At 34.0% G+C, this 22,931-nt stretch overlaps 1 protein-coding gene across 1 annotated transcript; it reads right to left on the bottom strand.

Annotated features, from left to right (window-relative positions):
- Positions 1-1,299: 1,299 nt before the first annotated feature.
- Positions 1,300-22,563, bottom strand: LOC128999069 (collagen alpha-1(I) chain-like). Its single transcript, XM_054425426.1, has 18 exons — positions 22,426-22,563; positions 21,542-21,703; positions 20,551-20,712; positions 19,387-19,584; positions 17,882-17,935; positions 16,941-17,031; positions 15,283-15,543; positions 14,398-14,531; positions 13,676-13,945; positions 10,461-10,676; positions 9,320-9,409; positions 8,705-8,830; positions 8,191-8,263; positions 6,335-6,531; positions 5,886-6,087; positions 4,976-5,148; positions 3,551-3,772; positions 1,300-1,978 (listed from the first exon to the last, which is right to left on the bottom strand). The coding sequence occupies exons 1-18, from the start codon at positions 22,561-22,563 to the stop codon at positions 1,832-1,834; spliced, it is 2,916 nt and encodes a 971-aa protein (XP_054281401.1). The 3' UTR covers positions 1,300-1,831.
- Between the last annotated feature and the right edge of the window lie 368 nt (positions 22,564-22,931).

Below are 22,931 nucleotides of genomic sequence, written 5' to 3'. Positions count from 1 at the left end.
TCCGTACACAAAATATCAGTTGTTTTTCTTTAACCACTCACCAGATATAATGTTGGTTCCAGACATTTTCAACACCCTGTATAATTATTTTATTATAGCAGTATAGTTAAATATAAATATTACAAATTACATCAATCTAATTCATCACAAAAATAGTATACACAAAAGCTCGATAGTGTAGCAGCATTTGGTTGGAAAGCTTATAAAATGGTACAGTTTTCAACATTATTATGTTGCTACTGTACCTTCTTGTATCCAGAGTGTAAAAAAATTCAATAGACCAATGTGTTTTTAAATTTTTACCAAAGACCTTAATTTTAATCTTTGGAACAATTTACAACGGATTTTTTATTACTTATCGTCCATTATTTTTTATTATTCTTATTTAAAATTTAATTTAGAACACGTAAATTACATCATCTACTCAAATCCGCAGGTAATTGAGAAATTGCTGTATTGTGTTTAAAACCATGGTTATTTTTTAAAAATCTTCATTTACCTTTTACTTACATGAAACAATTTGTGTAACATTGATGACCAGTCACTCTGTATTTCTAATTAATCATGCATTTATTTCACACTGTAACAAAATCTATTGAAAACCTCTGTCTTGCATGGTACCAGGAATAATCAATTGAAAATAAAAAAACACATTTTACCTAGTTCTACTGCTCTCAATTAGTAAATATTTATGGTTAGATAGTCTATCTTAGGCAATGTTTGGGAGAACTTTTTCGCCAACAATGATTGTCAAAATGTCAAATGGTCTGGATATTCCTTAGGGTCCACTCATGCATATATCAAAACGACTCCTTCAGAGATGTATATTATGTTCTCTGTTTGTTCCGTTTCATTTTGTTTGGAAGAACAATTTTGTAGTACAGTAATCGTTTCCTGGAAGGTTTGTTGATTTGCAAAAAATAATGTCACGGTTTCGTTAAGAAAATTTTATCTACAAGATAAGATATTTGATCATTTAAAATACAATGAAATATTCTATTACCAAAATATTAAAATTCCTAGTCATAAATTTATGTATTACAAAATTTTTGTGGCTGTTAAAGAAACTGCTTAGGGTTTATAGTTGAGCCGATAAGGAAAATGACAAAGGATACTCATATATGGATTATGTACAATCATAAAATGTTTTTGTCAATGTGATAAATTTGGTCAAATAATTATATTGATGTTAATTATTTATGATATTGATTCCAATAGTCTTAACTAAAACCTGTGGACTACGGAATGCATTAATGAGAAACACTATTTAATTTTCAATGTTTTAATTAATAACAATGGTACAAAATTATATACATACACTTATGGCAGTGATCTGCGTTCAACACAATGGCAGTATTTTGGCAGTTATTATCAGGAGGTAAATTCTTGTCTAAGGTTAAGCTTGATATTGTCTAACTACCACAATGTCATACAAATTTATGTTATTTTAACTAATTGTGCACCATTGTAGTGAGAAAACTATTTTGATCAATTTTTAAACAATTGTCTTCTATACCTGTTTCAAGCAATTACATTTTAACAGAATACTAATACAAGAACAGCATGTTTAATTTGAGCCTAATATGAGTATTGAGATTATTTAACATTACTAATTAAAACATACTAACCCTGAAGCGTTAATAAGTTGCTTTTAGTTCAGACTTAGTTTCCAAGTGAAGGTATTAAAAGATATATTTGAATTAAGATGCTAAATAAAACTAATAACCGATGAAGTACAAATATGTTGTTCAGTCTTTACAAAGATAAGTCACAATGGTTGACTAAGCTTAACTTTGCTAGACTACTTGAAGCAGACTTTGCCAAGTTTAGACTACTTGAAGCAGACTTTGCCAAGTTGTATCCAGAAGCTCTGGTTGGCTTTGCCGATGTCCCTCAAGGCAATGTCAGTGATAGGCAGTCGAAGAGCTCGGTCAGTGGAATAGCTGATGGTTGTACGACTCCATTCTTGCTTTCTCGACTAAAAAAATAACAATTCGAATTATAACAGGATAGCAGTAGTATAACATTTTGGGACAAGAGGTAAAAAGGATCCTGAGTGGTTTAAATACCTTCGGTAGTTCGAAGGTTACCCATCTTAAAATTAAATACCCCAGTGTAGCAAACCTACAGACTATATTTCCTCAAAATATCAAATGCATTCCCTATTTAAATAACATTAGGTTTAATTATTAGGCTTGCTACAACAGAGTATCTAATAAAAATTATTTTTAGTGAAATGTTAATAGCTTAGCTTTATAATAAAGGAGAAAATAAAAAAATGTACATCTAAAGTTACCATTTTATTTTTAAGGAGGATAAGTAAACTGTTGTACATTGTTTGTTTATAGATATATTTTTATAACATTTGGCAAATTTATTATTTTTATACTAGGTACACTATTAACATGTTATAAAAATCTTGTTTTATTCCCTGTAGCAGAAAACCTAGGTACTCGTTGAACCTAATGTTGTTAAAATTGGTAAAAAGTTTGACATAATTAATAAATCAAATCAGTCTAATCGAATCTCGCTTAGTCTGCAGTTTCGTTGTGGCGGGGGTATTTCTATACATATTAAATTTCCATATGTTTAGTTTCAATAAAGAAATATAACTTTGTATAATAAGTAACTCTATTTTATTCAATACTATCTCTGGGATAATACAGATATTTTGGATACTGTACAAGTTGAATGAACTTTTAGTAATCTTATATATTAAAAAACTTTTGTATAACTTATTACAGCTAGCCTGACAATACTAATGGACCGAATTACACGCGGTTGGTACCAAATGAAAGATATTTTCCTGTAGATATACAGAATCCCATTATAAATTAAAACAGGCTCAAAAATAAGCACGAAAAATGAATTTGAAATTTTTAAAAATTAACATAGGCCTTATGGGTAGCCATCCTGGTGACAAAATAACAACAAAATATAAACAGAAAATCCAAACAAATTCCAATCACATGTTTTATTTACAGAGTGGGGTGAAAATAGAAAAGTCTGTACATTACATATTTTTGGTCTAGTTTCGACCTTGGGGCGACCTCTAGTAACTAATATACTTTTATTATGGAGATTTAACATGGAGCCAAAATGTAAAGCTTATGACAGCTAGTCTAACCATACTCCACCAAAAGAAAGGTTACCGATGTGCAGGTTTTATTTGTTTATTGAAAATATTTATGTTAATTCTGTCAAAAATAGTAATTAAACTTTTTTATGGAGAATACAGATTGGAGAATTATTGGATTTAATAACAATAAAATATAAACAGAAAATCAAAATAAATGGAAGAAATTCCGATCACATGTTTTATTTGCAGCGTGGGGTGAAAATAGATAAGTTTGCACAATACATAGACCACTTTTGCTCAAGTTTTCGACCACGGGGCGAGCTCTAGTATGTATTACTAATATATATACAATATGCATAGATATAATTCATATTTAAACAATACACATGCTATACAAATACTTATATTTTAGCAATACCGTATGTCAAATATTCTATTTGTTTTATATTAATAGAGGATTAAACTACTTACGCGACACTCGTCATCATCTACGTTGTACCGGAATTTGGCATTTCCTCTAGGCATTATCTCGGCGTCATTCCAGCCCAACAGTTTCAGGCCTCGTCTATAGGTCTTGTGCTCCAGATCAAAATAAGCCACCGAGTTGAGGCAATGATAGGTCAGATTTTGACTTGCACTGGTAGATAGTAGTTGCAGGAAACCAATTTGGTTACTATCTGCCTTGTAGTTTATCTGAAAGAATAACAAAAAATCAAAATGAAAGTCTTTTATTTTTTTCAAGAATGACCAATTTAAGTATATAATTGTACAGTAAATAAAAATATGTCTAATAACACTTTAAACATACTATGTATGTACACTTATACTGTGTAAACAAGGCGGCAAATATATGTTATATCTGTATATATGCAGAGTTGTATGTGTATATTTGTTACCTAAAGAAGGGTGATTTTATTTTTTTTCCGATTTTAATGCTCCGTAAGTTGATTATATGGGACAAATATGGAATGGACATTGTGCCAACCCAGCAGACAGCCGTATGACCATCGTTGTATAATTGCGTTATGGAACAAGATGGCTGTATTTTATTTCATGTAATTGATATGGAATGAATGAGACACTTTTTCTATTCTATTCTATTCTATATCTATATGAAAGATAGTACGGTATAGCAATATTTACCATCTTAACATTACAAGTGTAAATACTCGTTGAGGATTTAGGTGTTATTAGACATATTTTAATTTACTTTCTGTGAAAATAATAACACGTAATGTGCATATTAAGAAGTTAATTTATATTATTGTGTCGTTGAAGGTCGATTTTACATATATGTCTTTGCAACTAAGGAACTTGACTAGATAATTATCTGTTTGTTTCTCGATCGTTTGTGAATAATAGTTTTCATTTCTTTAAAATTTAATTCACATGATGATTGTATTTTTTGTTTTTGTTTTGTAGAACCCCTGTTAACCGAATTCAGGTTAACCGAATCCCGGTTAAGCAAAATGATTCCATAAAATAATACAGGGCAGTAAAATGCTTTAGTAATTTCGGTTGTTTAGATTAAGTATTTTCTAACCCGTTGTAACATTTTTGTAGCTGAAATTAAACACTGAATTAAATAGACATGGTCTTAAATTGACTTTTTCTACACACCGTGGTAATACATTGGCTATTTTTAGCATATGATGGGTTAACCGAAAAAATGGTTATCCGAAACGGCTCTCCCCCCTTTATATTAGGTAAACTGGGTGGGGGTTCTACTGTATTCTTATGAGTAAGTCTTGAGACAATTATGGTTTATTTTCATATTCTTTTCTATACAACTAAATGATTGACGTTGTTCATGCATACTTTAACTGCCTGAATCAATGAATGGCTCTAATATATCACTTTAACTTTCATGAATAACAGTTTTGAATTGAGTTGAACCTTGAAGCCTGCGTCAAGCTCCGAGAGCCAGTACTCCTGCTCATCCCCAAGATGTGTTATGTGGGGACTGGCCGCTGGTTGTGGCAGTAGGCATGTCAGTCTTTTCTCAATGTCGCATTGTACCAAGATGGCGTCCCTTATGTCTCCTTCATTCGGGTCCACCCAGTACTCTCCTGGAAAGATTAGAAACACTGATTAGTGACAGGTCATCATCAGTTATGGATTTAGGGTATTTACGACTCTAGGCCAAAATAACCCGAATACCCCTAGCATCGCCCTTGATTTGTCGCCATCGTCACCCACAAGAGTAGTAAAATATTAATTTAAAAAAAATTGAATCGTTAAATGTTAGTTTTTAAAAGTTATTTTTGTACAAAACCCCGTGGCCCCTTTTAAAGCCCTCCACCGGTCATCATCCTTCATTAACATTGGTATTTAAACTACCTCCACAATTCAGCAATGCATGAGTTTAAAAACAGCATTAGCTTTTTATTTTAAATATATGATATTTAAAGTATACTTTAAATATTTGGAAAGTTGTAGTAGATTGGTTATACATATTCGTTTCTTTTGACCTTCAATGAATTTGTAGGTATTTTCTAGTCATCCAGTTAATGTTGTTATTTTATTCTAGCAAGAGAATTCAAAATTTTTCATGGATTACTTTTGAAATTTGCAATTTCATTTTTTGTTGATAGATTATTTGGTAGGCTGTACTAAACGTATCACAGTATGTTATTTCTTTACACCTATCAATTGATTAACTACACTATAAGACTGTGCTTACAATTTAACTTAATAGACCTAGAAATTCAGTTAAGCTTTTTAAGTAAAGAACAAAATATAAAATGTTAGAAAGGTTTAGAAAACCACTATTCCCAGTTAACACATTTAACTATATTGTACTCGCCGTTTGGCAGGTTGGGATAAGCAACTGCAAGATCTCTGCAAGTCTTGGCTGGGGCGAACTTTGTTCCATCGGGTTTCTTGAAGCGCTCGAAACTCTGCTTGAGGTGTTCGTAGGCCTTGAGTACTAGCGCTCTCCTCTCCTCTTCTGTAACATCATTGCCAAACAAGCGAGGAGGCTCGTCTCCACTGAGAGGGTCTGGGCCCTGTCATCAAGCAAAACATCGATACTTGGCATGAAATATTTGTTAAGTTATGTACGATGATGTGTATTATCAAAGTTTTAAAATTGTAGACAAAGAAAGTACGTAATGACTGCTAATAATTTTTTTGTTGTATTAATCTACTACATCTTAATTTTCATTAAAAAATGTATGCGTAAAAATTACTCTGAGGTCTGCAACATTTAGTAGTGAGATCATACACAGGATTTGTAATAAAACAGGTGTTCACCTTGCTCGATCCTTGGTTCAAGAGCGCAGCCAACGCAGCAGCGTCGTATCCAAGAGGTTCCCCGGCAGGTCCCGGTGGTCCAGGAGGTCCTGGACTTCCCGGAGAACCATCCTTACCAGCCTCTCCCGCGGGACCTCGGGGACCAGCAGGGCCCATGATGCCTGGAGGTCCTGGGTTACCATCTCTGCCAGGCGTCCCTGGAAAGGAAAATAGTATTGATTTTGAGTCAGTTGCTTTTATTATTTATATGGTCATAGTGACATTAAGTATATCATGTATTATGATGTGTAATACATTATATATTCTTGGTGATGCTGTGTAAATTACATATATACAAACTCACATATATTTACTAAAAATAAATTTTACATTTAAAGCTATTTGCAAACCATTGTATGAAGAGTTGTTACTTTGGTATTGTGTTTAATTTGCAGTAAATTTAACCCTCCTTTAAATGATACCAGTTTTCATATCTTTCAAACGTGGGTTTGGCTTATAACGTCAAATTAACAGTGAAAAGTCCTGTTATTTGAAAAAATCACAAATGACGCCATAACAGCAAAACAGTAAAGGTCAGACCAGGGTTTATATACATTTTTTGGTTCCTTTTGATGAGTAGAATAAGCTGTTAAAATTAATGCATTCAGCAGTGACTCACCCTGTATATATATAAATTTAGAGTTTGTTTTACAAACTAAAAACCGAAATAGATATAAATATTATGTTCATGGCATTAATTGTTAACAAAGGTTCCGGGATATTTTACATTAAAAATATTTGTTAACCCCCCTAACATATGGTGAGTCGGTGGCTCAGTTGGTAGCGTTACAGACTTCGGGCCCAAGGAAGCGATGGCGTGGGTTCGGATCTAGTTCGGATCCTGGTCACTGCCGCAAACATTTTATCAGTACAGTTCATCCTTGTACTGTACCGGCTCACCCCTTGCCTTGCTGGATACGTTCCACGCACAGGCAGTTAGTCTATGTGGACGGGCAATGTTAAAAGAGGCCACCAACCTCTTAAAAAAAATTAATAAAAATATTAAGGGGTAGGGGGTGACTTTTTTTCAAACAGCTACCCCTATTGAGTGATTCCTTATTTTTAAGGGGCTGTCTAAAGAAGCGCAAAGATGCAAACCCGAGGTGTACATCTCACCCCTAGCCAAAATAGCAGGTATTCCAAAATTTGATTTAGGGTATGTGAAAAAGTGCCAATTTCACAAATATGGAAACAAGTCTGTATTTTTTACCGAAATAGATATAAATATTCTGTTTGTGGCATTGGTTGTAAGCAAAGACTCCGGAATTTTTTACATCAAAAGAAACTTTTAACCCCTCCTAACAGGGCAGGGGTAGGGGGTGACTTATTTTTCCAAATAGCAACACCTAATGAGTGACCCCTCATGTTTAAGGGGTTTAAAAAAAAAATACAATGAGGCTTCAGGTTTGTGTCACTGTATTTCTTCATACCAACCCTTCAAAATGTGGGGTGACTCAATATGGGTAGCTATTTGAAAAGAATAAATCACCATCTACCCCCTACCCTGTTAGGGGGGTTTAACAAAAATATTTTTAATGTAAAATATCGGCGAACCTTTGTTAAAAAATACAGATTTTTTCCATACTTACACACTATACTGTATATAGGAGAGCAAAGTTCATAAGAGGTGGTATCCATACTTTTGCTTAACCTTGTATAATCTAAAGTTGTGTGTGTCAATTATTTTTTGACCTGGTGTATATCACATTTTTGTAGATTTTTTTGTATCACAAGAGCGATGTTATTGTGTGCATCACATATTTGGTGATTTGTATGTCAGATATTTGTTGTATGTTGATGTTGGATTGGGTACTTACCCCGGAGACCAGGCTCCCCATCTTTACCCGGCAATCCCGGAGCTCCTGTTATTCCTTTCTCTCCCACAGGACCCTAAAACACAACACCGAATCCATCTTGGTAATAACAAATGGTTTTGTTTACAAGCAAACTTGCAAACTTCTTCTCCTTTGTTTTAATTTTAAATCTTTGATTTTAAAATGTATCGAATGTAGAAGTGTAATAAAATTAGCCTTGATTATAAACTTAAATATTAACTTTATTTTCAATCAAATTAACTATTTTTCAATTTTCATAAAGAAAATATATGTAGATATACTGTAAGCATAATTTAATAATATTTATTTTCTTTATATAGTTTCATATTCATTTTCATCAATAAAATATCTTATAGTTATAAAAAAGATCAAAACTGTTGTAAACAACCACTGACCACATCAACAGCATTTAAACATACTGACTGATAGAACCCATACAACAGCTTAAATATACTAATAGAAGTGTCATTGAAATAGAGAAATTATTTGTCAGTACCTGTAGACCAGGAAGTCCTTGAAGACCATTAAGCCCTCTGTGGCCCTTTGATCCCTTGGGCCCTAACTCCCCTCTCTCTCCTTTCACCCCTTCTGGTCCTGGTGGTCCTGGTTTTCCTCTTGGACCCTAAGTTTATAAAAAACTGGATTTTTATATTATGTCGAGATATAAATTGTGTTGAATTTATATAAGTGTATGTTATCTCATATTAAGTATGATTTATTCCAAGCAATAAGGTGTTTTTAAACTTAATAAAATATTAATGAATATGTTTGCTCACGATAATGATTAGTAAAATCATTTTATTATTATTATCTAACATCTCTAAACTCAAAATTTCCTTTAGAAGTTGAGTTATACAATCTCAGCAGAAGTTATTTAGAAAGGCAGGTTTATAAAATGCAAAATAAGGTATTTGCCGAACAACATTGTCAAAACATGTAACCCTACTGGTTATATAGGATCGTATGGCATGTTGAGGAAATTTAAACTTTCCTCCATCATAACATAAAATGTTTACACTATTTGAGTTCAAAAAATTACAATATCCTCGTCTTTTAAACTATTAATGATAAATACTGTCTGTGTGATGTTTTTTAAGGTCTTTGGACCTACCACTTGTCCCTCAACTCCTTGAGGACCTGTTTCGCCCCTTGGACCTCTTTCTCCAGCTGCACCTGGGGGACCACTGGATCCTGGAGGACCCTAGGACAACCATAAAATACCTCTGTAGAAACAAATAGCACAATTAACTATCAAATACCTCAAATTAATTAGCACAAATATCCCTGAACTAATAAACTAGTACAACCATAAAATGATGTCTGAACAATAAACTAATGGAACATGAATAATATACTTCATCAATAAATCTGGCCAAAATATTATCTATGAACTGTAACTAATGCATAGTTAAATATCTTAAAGATGAATGTTTTAAATCAAGGTTTTCAAATTTCCAGATATAAGATTTTGTAAGGTTGCAAAATCAAAGCAATTCAAAAGTTAAAATTATTCAGCAAGCTACCTATAGAACGTAAAAGTCTAACCATAACATTTGTTTGAATCCTAAACAAGGCTTTTTGAGGCTTTGATATGCTAAACCAGAAGAAAAGTATGTCCAATGTATTTTATTCAAGTAGAAATGTGACCTGAATTTTCATTTTGTAAATAATAATATTTTTCTCGTTGAAATTATCATCTGAATGCAGATGTTTAAAATATATCAAATCAAGTTAAAATATTGATTAGTGAATGTAGAAAATGTTTACGAAACTCCACAAATATATCTCTCCAAACTAAACCATGTTTTGAATGTTTTATAACATTTTTATACCAAACTAACCAAACATCAACCTTTAAAGAAAATTTACAAAAAAATATTTTTAGAATTTATTTTACGCCATTCTGTTTTTAACTGGATGTGGGACATACCAAGTTTTGATTCTTCTATCGATATTTTAAAAGATTTATAGGTTTCACTACCTTGGACAAGACAACATTATCATAAATCAGCCGAAGACAATTTTAAGGTTTGTTTCTACTTGGGTTGTATAGAGGATGTTTTGTTATTAAATTTGTTAAAATTAATAGCCTTGTGATTATAGTGTCATGGACTTTGGTACAAGAGAAAGGTTCAATCCTGACATATCCACAAACATTTGGCAGCCGCTTAACCTTAAAGGTTTGAAATTTCTCCATACAAAATTCCACTGGCATGGACACAAAAAAAATTTTTTTACTGGAGATTACTCACTGTTAGTCCTGGAGGTCCAGGGGACCCAGGATTTCCTGGTGTTCCTATGGGTCCTTTGTCTCCAGGTCTGCCAGTTATTCCAGGAGGTCCTATTTTTCCGGGTGGCCCCTCTGGTCCCTGCTCTCCAAGAGGTCCTGGTGGTCCGGGATTTCCTGGAAGACCCTGGGGTCCTGGGGACCCTTCTAAACCAGGTTTTCCAGGTAGTCCTGATTCTCCCTGAAAATATTTAAGGCTGCTGTATATTTATTTATAAAAGTATACACAGGAAAATCTTAGAATATTTGAAAAGTCGGTATAAAAAAGGTTTGTATTTTGTTAAGTATTTAAGTGGCTATGATGTCTTTTGTTCGCCACTGGGGAAAACTATAACTTTTTCATTGTTTGAAATTAAAGAGAGAAGTCATTGATCTGTAAATGATCCTGCCAAAAGAATCATCTGCTTTCAATCAGCAGAAAGAACTGCAAAACCATCCAACACATCATACACTACTTCATACATATTTAGGTTAATGTACTCTATCGATGAATGATGAATCCTTATATCAAAGTACTGCAGTAATCGTCAAAATTTATGATATTTTTAAAAGTTATATTAGTAGAAACCCCCTTCATTTTTTCCATTTTAAATTTATTTTATTTTACAGGCGAATATTGTTCACATAAATCCTAACTGTTCAAGACGGTTGTAAAGTTTGTATACATTTTAAAGACAATTTTGATCCTGGGAATGCTTTTTCTAAGCTTAAGTGTTTTGGTAATACCATGGGTAAAATTTAAAGTTCTTGGTTAAAAAAACGAATTGTTATAATAATCCAGGCGCTAAACGGGTTTCACTGAAAGTCTGTCTAAATTTGACTTTTGATTATTGTTGGGGATATCTAGTAGATGTAAAAATCGATGATGTTGCATTTCTAGGGTGGTCACAACTCGTGGGGGGAAGTTGTGCGAGTGGCTAACATTTCCGTGTCTAACTTTCAAACGGTTAATGATAGAAAGGAGGGTTAAGCGGTTAATGATAGAAAGGAGAGTTAAGCGTCTACCTACCCCTAAATATATTGTCCTTCAAAAAGGTTATGACAACCTTTCTTCTATCTCTTATTCTTTAGGCCCAAATCAACATTTCGTGATTAAATTTAACTATCTAAATTTATCTATCTTGTTACATTAGTATTTGAATAACATACCACTGTGCCAATAATTAATTGTTATAATATTACATTCATTATTTTCTATCACAATTTTGAAAAAGATTAATTAGAATTGAACACAATCAAACTGCTGATTAAATTTAAACACAGATGTTTCTAAAGCCTTATAATTGCAGGTTGAGGGTATAATCCTTGGTCAACAGTCCTTTTAATCCCTTGTGAGAAAGATATTGTGTTTTAATATTTTGTAAATTGTTCCATACAAAATTTTTATTCTGAATTAACAAACGTTTCCTATAAATTAAAGAAGTTATGTATGTTTATAGTGTTTTCCGTTGAAAAATTAAAAGCCACTTTTATCAAAGACAGATATTAGATGTCAATATTGCTCTATAAAATGGGTTCAAAAATAATTTATTATTTTTCATAAATTCTAGCAATTTCCCTTGACTATAAACTACTTTTTGTTCAAATCTTGCATCAACAAGTTTCTAGTAGGATGTTCAAATACAGCAAGTAGGACTTTATAGAATGTGTAATTGTTCCACAAAATGTAAAAAGTAATAGCTGATAACCACTTTAAAACCAGGCAAATTAATAAATATACTTATTAGTTTTTATTCAACTTAACATAAACGAACATATGAGTATTTCTCTTATGTTATCAAAAGATTAATGGAAAATGTTATTGATGAATTTGATAAACAACAAAGCCAATATTCAGATAGAAATAAGAACTGGAGTATAATGTGATAGTTACTGCATGGTTGGTAATAATTATAATTATGGTGATTGATGATTATTAATCAATGTTTAGAGGTGTGGTTTGTTGTAACTTTGGTGGTTGTTGATTGTGATATTTAAAGATTATTAATCAATGTTTAGAGGTGTGGTTTGTAGCTGTAATTGGTGGTTGTTGATTGTGATTTTTAAAGATTATGAATCAATGTTTAGAGGTGTGGTTTGAAGCTGTAATTGGTGGTTGTTGATTGTGATTTTTAATGATTATTAATCAATGTTTAGAGGTGTGGTTTGTAGCTGTAACTGGTGGATGTTGATTATTATGATTAATGATTATGAATCAATGTTTAGAGGTGTGGTTTGTAGCTGTAACTTTGGTGGTTGTTGATTGTGATTTTTAAAGATTATGAATCAATGTTTAAAGGTGTGGTTTGTAGCTGTAACTGGTGGTTGTTGATTATGATTTGTTAAGATTATGAAACAACATTTAGAGGTGTGGTTTGTTGTTCTAGCTATGTTAGTTGTTGAATATGATAATTAATGATTATGAATCGAAATTTAGAAGGTGTGGTTCGTTATTATAATTATATTGGTTAAGAGAATGAATTAATGTTGTTAGAAATTCTCATATAAGTTTTGCACTATTTTGAAATTGTAATTTTGCAGTTTATATGTTAAATGAAGCAGCAAGCGTTGATTATTTCTCCAGAGTCATTTACAGAAGCAGTAAAGGTATTTTGACACTAGAGACGCCTCTGGAGACAAGGATAACAGTTTTGTTTAATCATCAACTTCCCAGGGGCAGACCCTCTCCCCCTTCCAACACAACCCCCCACCCCCCTGACCAAGAGACAATTCCCTTCATTTATCCCTTCCTCTACTTTCCCTTTATGTCATTTAACTTATCTCTTTTTACCATCTCAATTCATATTCTCCTAACTTTTCATGTTCATTTATTGAATATATGTATTTATGTTATTGATTTACACTCTTTCCCTAAATTAACGGTGAAAACTTTTAATATGCTGTACATTCTTCCAATGTTATTCTTTTGTAACTTTAACTTGTATAATAATTTATTATTTTGCAATCAGGTATTTTAACTTTCATCCAAGTAGTTAATTATTTTCTGTACAAAACTATTTGTTTTTATTTTGTAGTAGATAGAGCTAAACCAGTTATTCTGTCTAAATTTTTGATTATCTACGTTAGTCCCTGAGGATTATAAATTCTGTCATGTTAATTGTATCCTCAGCATTCACATAATTTTGAAAACGCATGAATCAAATAGTGCAATATGAATTTTTAATTATTTTTAATTCTTACTGGTGCGCCTCTTAGTCCTCTGGCCCCAGCAGGGCCAGTGGGGCCTGGTAGTCCAGGGAGGCCCCTATCTCCTGGGGGGCCCTGAGGACCAGCTGGCCCTGGGTTTCCTTGTGGCCCTTCACTTCCTCGCTCTCCTTTCACTCCCTCTTGCCCCTGAGGACCTGGTAGTCCTGCGGGGCCCGGCTGTCCTGGTCTACCAACGTCTCCTGGTGCTCCTTTGATCCCTGGAACTCCTGAAGGTCCTGGACTACCTGGAGTCCCTGGCTGACCCTACAACCAATCACTATAATTAACCTTTTATTTACCTTTTACATCTGACTTGCATAAACTATCTGTACCAGTGGTGGTTTCAGGATAATTTAACTAATAGGAATTTCAAATTGGTGCCTCAATTGTTTTAGCCAGTTTACAATATGCAAATCTAACAATACGTAATTTTGTGAAACATTTCCAATCAGTAGCAAATGATAAAATGTCCTTATAGTTTCTCTTGTTATTGTTTTTTTCTTATCCAAGATGATTTTAAAATATTGATTAATTTAATTTAAGATCTTTTTATTATTTATTGGTAAGATCTGTGAAATTTGTATTTAGTTTAAAAAATACAAAATAACCACGGATGATGTATACCTCATGCTGAGAGTACAGTAGTAAAACATATTTTAAGCATATGTTTACAAATGCTTAAGGGTGGGGTAGTATTTTGATCCTGTACAACTTACAGCCTGACCCGCCTCTCCGGGTCTTCCAGGAGGACCCATCATCCCCTGCTCTCCCCGGGATCCCGGCTCTCCCCTTGCCCCTTTGGCTCCTGTCAAACCAACCAGACCAGGTGGCCCTGACTCTCCTGGGTTTCCTGTAAAACATTCAAGATTGTTAGTATGGTTTCTGTTTTAAGCCTTAAAGACTTCTGAATTGGAGCTATACATTAACCCGTGGTGAAGTGGGGCGAGAACGAGTGGTAAAACATTCCCACTCTGCTTTTCCCAGAGAAACTATATTTTGGTAAGCGACCCGTAATTTTCTGCAACAATTGTTTTCCCACATTGGAAAATTTACGGCTATACCACTGACATAAACGGACAAAAGCACTTTTGGGTAATTCATTTAGATTTACAGTAAAGCCTCACTAAACTGGAACATTTTAGTGGAGACTTCTCTTCTGTTGAACCAAACAGCAGTAAAAAAAAATGTCGTACAGTAAAAATAATTAAGTTAATTAATGCTAATTTTGCTATAGGGTCCTCTTCTTCCGCCAGATGTCCATCTAGCCCCACTTAACGGCTAACAATGGATGAATTTGACAAATATTGGCAGAGGTTGGCTGTTACCTCGGGGTACGTGAGATAAATCTTTGCAGGATGATACATGAAGCCCACGATGCCGGCAATGCTTGCTAACACGTTGTATGCAAATTCCTCATTATTGTAAGCGACTCCCGTCATATCGTTGAAGTTTCTTAATTTCATTGTACAATTTCGCAATATCTGCCTTTAATTCAGTGTTTTTAAAACATTATTTATAACATTAAATAAATCACAACCGTATCAGGAAGGTTCCAAATAACATTGACAACATCCAAAAGTTTTCTATCAGTGTTAACTTACCAACAGGTCCTGGATTGCCTTGCTCTCCCTTCAAACCGGTGAGTCCTCTCTCCCCTTTCACTCCCGGAAGTCCTACAAGACCTTGTGGTCCAGAGAACCCTTGCAGTCCTTGTGGACCCATTGGTCCCCTCTCTCCTGGACTTCCCGGGGCACCAACCTCTCCAGGGGGTCCTGGGGGGCCCGTGTCCCCTCTCTCTGCCGGTTCACCTGGAGGCCCTTGAGGCCCCACTGATCCTTGAGGCCCTCTTTCACCTTGCCGTCCTGTGAATGTGAAATCAGAATAAATATAGGTTTGAAGGACAGAATAATTAAAGGGGAGAAGAATCATGTTGAAATCTGTGACCCAAATCTTTTAACCCTTGATTTTTATGAACACATTGTTGTCAATAGCCACTATTCAATTCTGCCACTATTCAATTGTTTATTTTACTGACTTTATATTCACTTAGCATAGTAATAGGTGTAGTTATAATTTAAAAAAGAACTTAATACTAAATACTAAATAACAAACAGGAGTTTCTCAGGATATATCTTTATATTATAATGTCAGTATTTAAAAGTCTTAAAATTGCAATTTCTTTTGTTGTTTAGCAATTTTGAGATTCATAATATGATTGTTGAAATTAATTCAATGTTGTTTGGTAATTTATTGTTTGTACAATTTTCATAAAGTAATGTGGAAAATTTCCAAGGGAAGTCCATGAACAGCCCCCCCCCCCTATTGGGGGGTTGAAATCATTACAGTGCCTAGTTAGAAATCAGAATAATTATAATTTTCACAAATATAAACCTTAAGATTTTCAGATAGTAGAGATTAAGTTTGAGACAAGTACAAAAGATAGTGTTTGTTAAAATAAAGGATTGTCCTACTACTGTTCCAAAAAACAGGGTATTTTGTTTACAACTCTAACATATTATAAAATACAACCCCATTTGCCAAACATTTAATCTTTTCAATGGTTCTTGATAAAAGAATAACGACAATAAAATAACACATCAAACTGCAACTAACTCAAATGTTCATGGATTCATGACAATTTCCATAAATAACTCTTCTATTGGTTATTTTTGTAAAAATAAATGGAACACCATTGAAAGACACTTGTCTTTATTCAGATAATCATCTTTAAATAATTAGGATAGTGAATGAACTTACTTCAAAACTAATGCAAAACATTAACCTAGCCTGACACACATGCACTGGCAGAATAAAACATCTACTTTAATGGAGAAAGGGAGGTTTTCTAATTTTTTCCTAATGAGGATTTGTAAAGTTCAATTTTTCCACTATCCTCATTAACGGTAAAATATTTTTCATGTAACTTTAAAGTACTGTATTATTATAAGATTTGTTTGGAATTAAATCATGATTAATATTGAAATACAAGTCATATTTCATGATAAATCATACTTTTTATAGTTTCATTTTAGTTTTCAAGTGAAACATATTTTTTTCAAAAGTTCTTCCTATTTACTTTTAGAATATTGAAAAAATGGGGTGTAATATTTTTTTTATCAATACCAAAGTTTTCTGACAGGTTTCACTACTGTGATATTATACCATTGGCTATATAACACTGTAGTGTTATATAGCCAATGATTATACTCAATAGCCAATACGAGAAATCAGTAAATTATGAAGATAAGGTTGACATTACCTGCAGGCCCCTCAGGGCCTACGGGCCCCAGAGCTCCCCTCTCCCCTTTCTCTCCAGAGGGCCCCGGCATTCCCCTCATTCCTGGTAGACCCTACACAAAAGTGTAATCTATATAGTGGTGGCAAAAATGTATTTTTTGTAAAAATGGTAAATACATAAGACTATACCTGGTAACATACCCCACAACTGCACTTACTCACAGAAAAGCAAGGTATAGAGGAAACATTCGATGGTACGTCTAAGTGGTGTCTGGCACTATTGCAATGTCTAGAATCGCCCCCTAGCCCTTATGTACTACAGCGCTCACGTGAAGGAAGACCCTGTGCCCTGTGCATTAGGAATTTCGCACAGTGCTCGCAGCTCAGGCTATTCCTTGCTCGTCACTAGTGTATCTACACTCATCCTTCACTCATATTTGGGTTAAAATACGCACCTAGGTGGCGTCCCCATCTCAATAATTGATAATTAATAATTGATATTTCTGGCACAACATACTAAAAATGAATGCGGTCCCATAAGCGTGTTGCCTCTGTGCCTTATTTCTCTGTGACTTAATGTTTTGTGTGCAGACAGAAAATTGTATTTTTAAGAATCTTCCTGAATGCAATATGTTAGTTTTGATAAGTATTTGGTATTACTATATTATCAAAGGTTATTTTTTTCTGATGAAATTTCATTTACTTCTTAACTCTAAATGTAAAAACCCATAAAATATCAAACTAAATGTTTTTAGACTGTAAGAGGCGTATTAGTGTGCAGAGATAATAACTATTTATTAACAGTAGTATGAACTACTTTGCAGTTTTAGGTGGGAATTTACTTCAATCCAATCTATAATTCTAGCTATACTTAAAAAGTACTTTAAGCTTTAATTTGATCTACATCTTTGAGTATGTTTTACTATGCATTGAGTTGTATGTATAGCTGACTGCTGTACTCACCACCAAACCAAGGGGTCCTGAATGTCCTTTCTCACCTCTAGCTCCTGGCGGACCCTGAAAATAATTATGGGAAAGTTGATCATAAGGTAAATGCAAAATATTAACTGTTAACCCTGGAACTCCCTGTTTGATTCTCTAAAATTCCAGTGAATTTTTCATTGTTAATTTTTTAAATAAATAAAAGTTATTATTTATAAGAAGGGTACCTATATACTTTATTGTATAACATTTTCTTCAGGAAGAAACACATGACATCTTTATTTGTCGATTATACTAAAAATGCTATACTATATATTTTGTATGGGTCATTTCCAAACACACCATACATGGTACCTATTAAAGTTTCATCAGAATATGGTACCTATAAAAGTTTCATCATACTAATATATATATATATATATTTTTTTTGTATTGTTTCTTGTCAATTGCTCAGAAGAAAATCAATGTTTTATTATTTGTTTATGAAAAGACTCATCAGTTGACCTGAAATTGTCAAGTCAGTAGACACGGGAAACGAGAATTCAATTACAACAACACAACAAAAATAAAATACTACGTTCAAAATAATACAGTACAAAATATGAAAAACCTACTGTTATTTTAAAAGTAAATCAAAATAATATTTTACAATTTGAAAACACAGAACCCTTAAGTTATATAGCAATTATATACATAGAATAGAGAGATTTTTATTTATAATTGAAACTTGCTCTTGGAAAATATTAATACTTTTCGCTGAATCACATAAATGAGTGAATAAACTTTTTGTACGGAAACAAAAAAGGTAAAATCAATTTACGTTTCCCAAAGTAATAACGATTACAGAAACCTTTTGCGATGTAGGATTAGCTCTTTTAATCAAAACTTTATATGCGTTCAGTATATCACAAGCACACAGAGTTCATATATTGTCCAATAAAGATTATTTTTAAATTTGTTTAACTAAACATAAAATTGAATATTGTTTTATATCACTCATTTTTATAATTGGTAAATTCAAGGGAAAACTGAATGAATATTTATGATAAGCAGACCAGCTTACTTCTTAGAAATTTTTCTTGCTAATCCATCTGACCTAGAATAGTCCTATATTTTATTTATTTCCAATAACATTCAACTAAGTTATTAAATACTATATACCTGCTAACTTAAAATGTACAAACTTGTACTTTCATGAATAAATATGTTATTAGTTCATTGATAGATACTAATTCTTACTGAAAATTTATATTTAGAAAATGGTGCAATTTTGATATCAAACTGTTTTCAATTGTTTTTTTAACTCCATATTGTATTAAATCAATGTTTAATTAAATTTTGTTACTACTGAAGTAAGTTATAGTTGTCACATAAAAACAACTGTAAACTAAATATAATGTGCTATTTGTTTGCAGTGTCTTTTTTAAACTAATTTTTCAAAATAATTGTCTCTCTTTTAAAAAGTACCACTTTCTCACTAGCTTGTAGTAATAACTATGTTATGTTGTACTGTAGTGCTTACTCACCGGGGGACCATCGCTACCTTGTGCACCAGCTTCCCCACGAGACCCAGCCGGTCCGACGGGGCCCACAGGACCCCGCTCTCCTGGGAACCCTCTCTCCCCCCTCGAGCCTGCAGCTCCTGGTGGTCCCGGGGCCCCTTGGATTCCCGGCTCTCCATCCTTGCCGGGCGATCCTGGATTGCCGGATATACCAGGCAGGCCCTGCGTAGGAAATAAGTAATAATTTAAGCATACAAAATTTATTAGAATATAACCATGTATGTATGTGAGGGCTGGTACAGTAGACTTATGGCACACCAGAATCTAAAGATTAGGTTGAAGATGAATGAAAGTACCAAGACAAATAATGCCAACTTTTCTTGTGGCTAAAGAAAAAGTATGACACTAATAGAGGGAAAATCAGTATACCTAACAAACTTATTTCAAAAATATATCAATAATTAAGTTTAATACACATTCAATGTCAATAAAATCGAAACAATCCCAAACCAATACACTACATCATGAATGCATGTTTTTAGTAGTGCATTCTTAACCTATCCTACAATCCTCCTTGATTTAACAAACTAAAACTTTCTATTTAGAACCATGTCAACAGATTGCACCAAGTTTTTTTTTTTTTTTTTTTTTTTTGCTTCAAATGTTTACATTACATGTGAAGTCTATTCTGTGTATAGTCAATGATCAAACATTTGAAAGGAAAATTGGTTTCAAACCCTCAAATCAATGTGAATTTTCAGGAGAATCATGTCAATCTTACATATTGAAGTCCAATCACTTGTGTAGTGACACATCCATTGCTCAGAATATTATAATGGCAATATTGTTTTCAATGGAGAACAAGTTGACTCAGAAGACATTATATTCAGTGATAAAACTAAAGTGGTAAGTGTCCATTTACTTTTTCTGTGAAAAGTTTTGCTTATCTTATGTGGAATTGTAAACACCTGGTCAGAAGTTAAAGCTAAAAGTTCTTACAATGTAACCTACATTTTTGGTAAAAATATCATTTCTAAACACTTCAGTACAGAAAATAAATTAAGACCATTTGGGTATATTTGTCATATTGTCTTCGTCCTCATATTTATTTTCTTTAATTAAAATCATTCCTTAATCTAGTCTTCCTTAATTTGTTTTCAGATTCTAGTCACAATATCATTTGCTCACTTGGAAACCGGTTGGACCTGGTGGACCTACTGCTCCTCTCTCCCCATCTAATCCTGCAGGTCCCGGAGGTCCTTGTATACCTGGAGGTCCTTCTTTTCCTGGATCTCCACGGGGTCCATTCATTCCTGGTGGTCCTGGCTCACCATCCTTTCCTGGTTCTCCCTACAAAAATGCATTTTAAACTGTTTACCAATGTGTCCAGTATTTACATATACTATATAAACTAGTGATTTTAATATTAGCTCTCTTACTTCAACAATTAGCTAATATTATTCTAAACAATAGATGGTTGACTATCATAATTTGTATTATGTACTTGGGCATGGATGATATTTAACATTTATTATACTTACTTAACATATACAGCAGTGATAATTTAATAAATGGGCCCGGGAGTACAAGAGATTTAGGTTTGCTAGGTGCGCGAGGAAAAAATACCCACACAAGGTGTTATGAAGCTACTGAAATGAAGCTATACATAAACTGACAAAATCACTATTGGGCGATTAATTTAGATTCACAGGAAACTCTCACTAAACCAGAACGCTTGAATACGGACCTACTAATCTAAATAATTGTTATTCTTGTTTATTTTTTCTTTCAATATAATTATAATGGTCTAGTTGGAGAGGGGCAAAGTTATCTCTCGGTCCCATAGTGCATCGCATGCAAACCATAGGCCTTTGTACAGCCTTACCTGAAATATAATTCTACATCTTATCAATTTTAAGAATCATAGTTTGGAATAAAATTTGAATGATAAAACAAATAATATTAACTAGACCAATTAAGTATAAAACTCTAATCTTCTCTACCATCTTAATTCTTTGTGTCTCATGCAATCAGCATGTGTATATCCATATAGAATCTTATGACTAAAAGATTTTAAGTAAAGTAGTGATTTAAAGTAAGCCTAAAATTGTTTGCATAAAACTTCAAGCGTTATATCAACAGAGTGGTCAAGTGATGAAAAAGAAATATGAAAACTTACTGTTATTCCCTTGTCTCCTGGAGGACCCAGAGGTCCAGGAAGTCCTTGAAGTCCCTGAGGTCCCTGATCCCCTGGCTTCCCATCGGCTCCTTGGATCCCTCGCTCTCCTGGATTACCCGGCTTTCCTGGCGCTCCTGTTCGACCTATAGGTCCTCTCAAACCCTAAAAAAAACATATTTATATTTATTACTTTTTATACATCTATATTTTTTAATATTGTCAAACCTTCTGTTCAGGTTGGAAAAAACTCATTTCAACCTCACTTACCAGATCACGGGTGTTGCTTTTGTAGATTTAACAGCCGCCTATGATACCTTAAACCATCGAAGACTCTTGGGAAAAGTGTACAGTATTACCAAAGACTATCAGCTGACTTCAATGATAGGCACTTTCCTTCATAACAGGCGGTTTTTCGTGTCCTTTCAAGGCAAGAAAAGTAGATAGAGGAATCAAAGAAATGGATTGTCTCAGGGTAGCGTCTTAGCCCCAGCTCTTTATAACATACATACTAACGACCAACCGTTGCCAAACGGAAACGCTACACGTCAGTATATATATGCCGATGATACGGCGGTGGCAGCACAAGGTAAGAGTTTTGAAGAGGTGGAACAGAAGCTGACTACGACTCTAAATGAACTTTCCCAGAACTATATGACGCAAATCACCTCAATCCGAACCCTGCTAAGACCAAAGTTTGTGCCTTTCACCTAAACAATAGAGAAGCAGGCCGTGAGTTCAATGTGACATGGCGGGGAGACCGTCTTGAGCATTGCCCTACACCTAAATATCTTGGTCTCATACTGGACCACACACTGACATTTAATGCACTGTATTGCGACAAGGGGTAAAGTCTCAGCAAGGAATAATATCATCAGGAAGCTTACCAGCAGATGCTGGGGTGCTAACCCTAATGTCCTCAGAACCTCAGCTTTAGCGCTCAGTGTGTTGGCTGTGGAGTACGCTGGACCAGTATGGAATGCATTATCACATGCAAGAAAGGTTGACATTTCAGTCAATGACATGGCTCGGATTGTAACTGGGTGTTTGAAACCAACCCCATTACACAAACACTATCGTATCATAGAGGATCGCCCCTCCATCAATCCGACAAGATGTTGCTGCCAACGTAGAAAGGACTAGGCAAGAGACGGACTAACCCACCTCACCCATTACACGGCCACCAACCTAGAGTGACGGCTTCGGTCCAGAAAGAGCTTTCTATCACGGACTCGAGTTCTGGATGGATCACTCTCAAGCAACCGGGTGGCAAGGTGGAAGGCTACGTTGACTTACCCTCCCATACCAGCCAGGGTGGAACTGGCTCCTGGTGGAGACCTACATTACAGGGTTTGGAAGACCCTATACCAATTCAGGGTCGAGGTACCAAAAT

The sequence above is a fragment of the Macrosteles quadrilineatus genome, unplaced genomic scaffold (genome assembly GCF_028750875.1).
Source record: "Macrosteles quadrilineatus isolate MER2022 unplaced genomic scaffold, UCM_ALF_1.0 Scaffold_7__1_contigs__length_78375512, whole genome shotgun sequence".
Classification (NCBI taxonomy): domain Eukaryota; kingdom Metazoa; phylum Arthropoda; class Insecta; order Hemiptera; family Cicadellidae; genus Macrosteles; species Macrosteles quadrilineatus.
This window is presented reverse-complemented; position numbering and strand designations above follow the sequence as displayed.

What these genes read in the sequence shown, in the direction of transcription:
- LOC128999069 (XM_054425426.1), bottom strand. Translation starts at nt 22,563, where the DNA reads ATGTCATTGACTGAAATGTCAACCTTTCTTGCATGTGATAATGCATTC. An exon ending in CAGGACCCCTTGGTTTGGTG is followed by an intron (nt 17,032 to 17,881) that starts GTGAGTACAGCA and finishes ACTTTTGTGTAG; the next exon opens with GGTCTACCAGGAATGAGGGG. An exon ending in AGGCCCTGAGGGGCCTGCAG is followed by an intron (nt 15,544 to 16,940) that starts GTAATGTCAACC and finishes TCACATTCACAG; the next exon opens with GACGGCAAGGTGAAAGAGGG.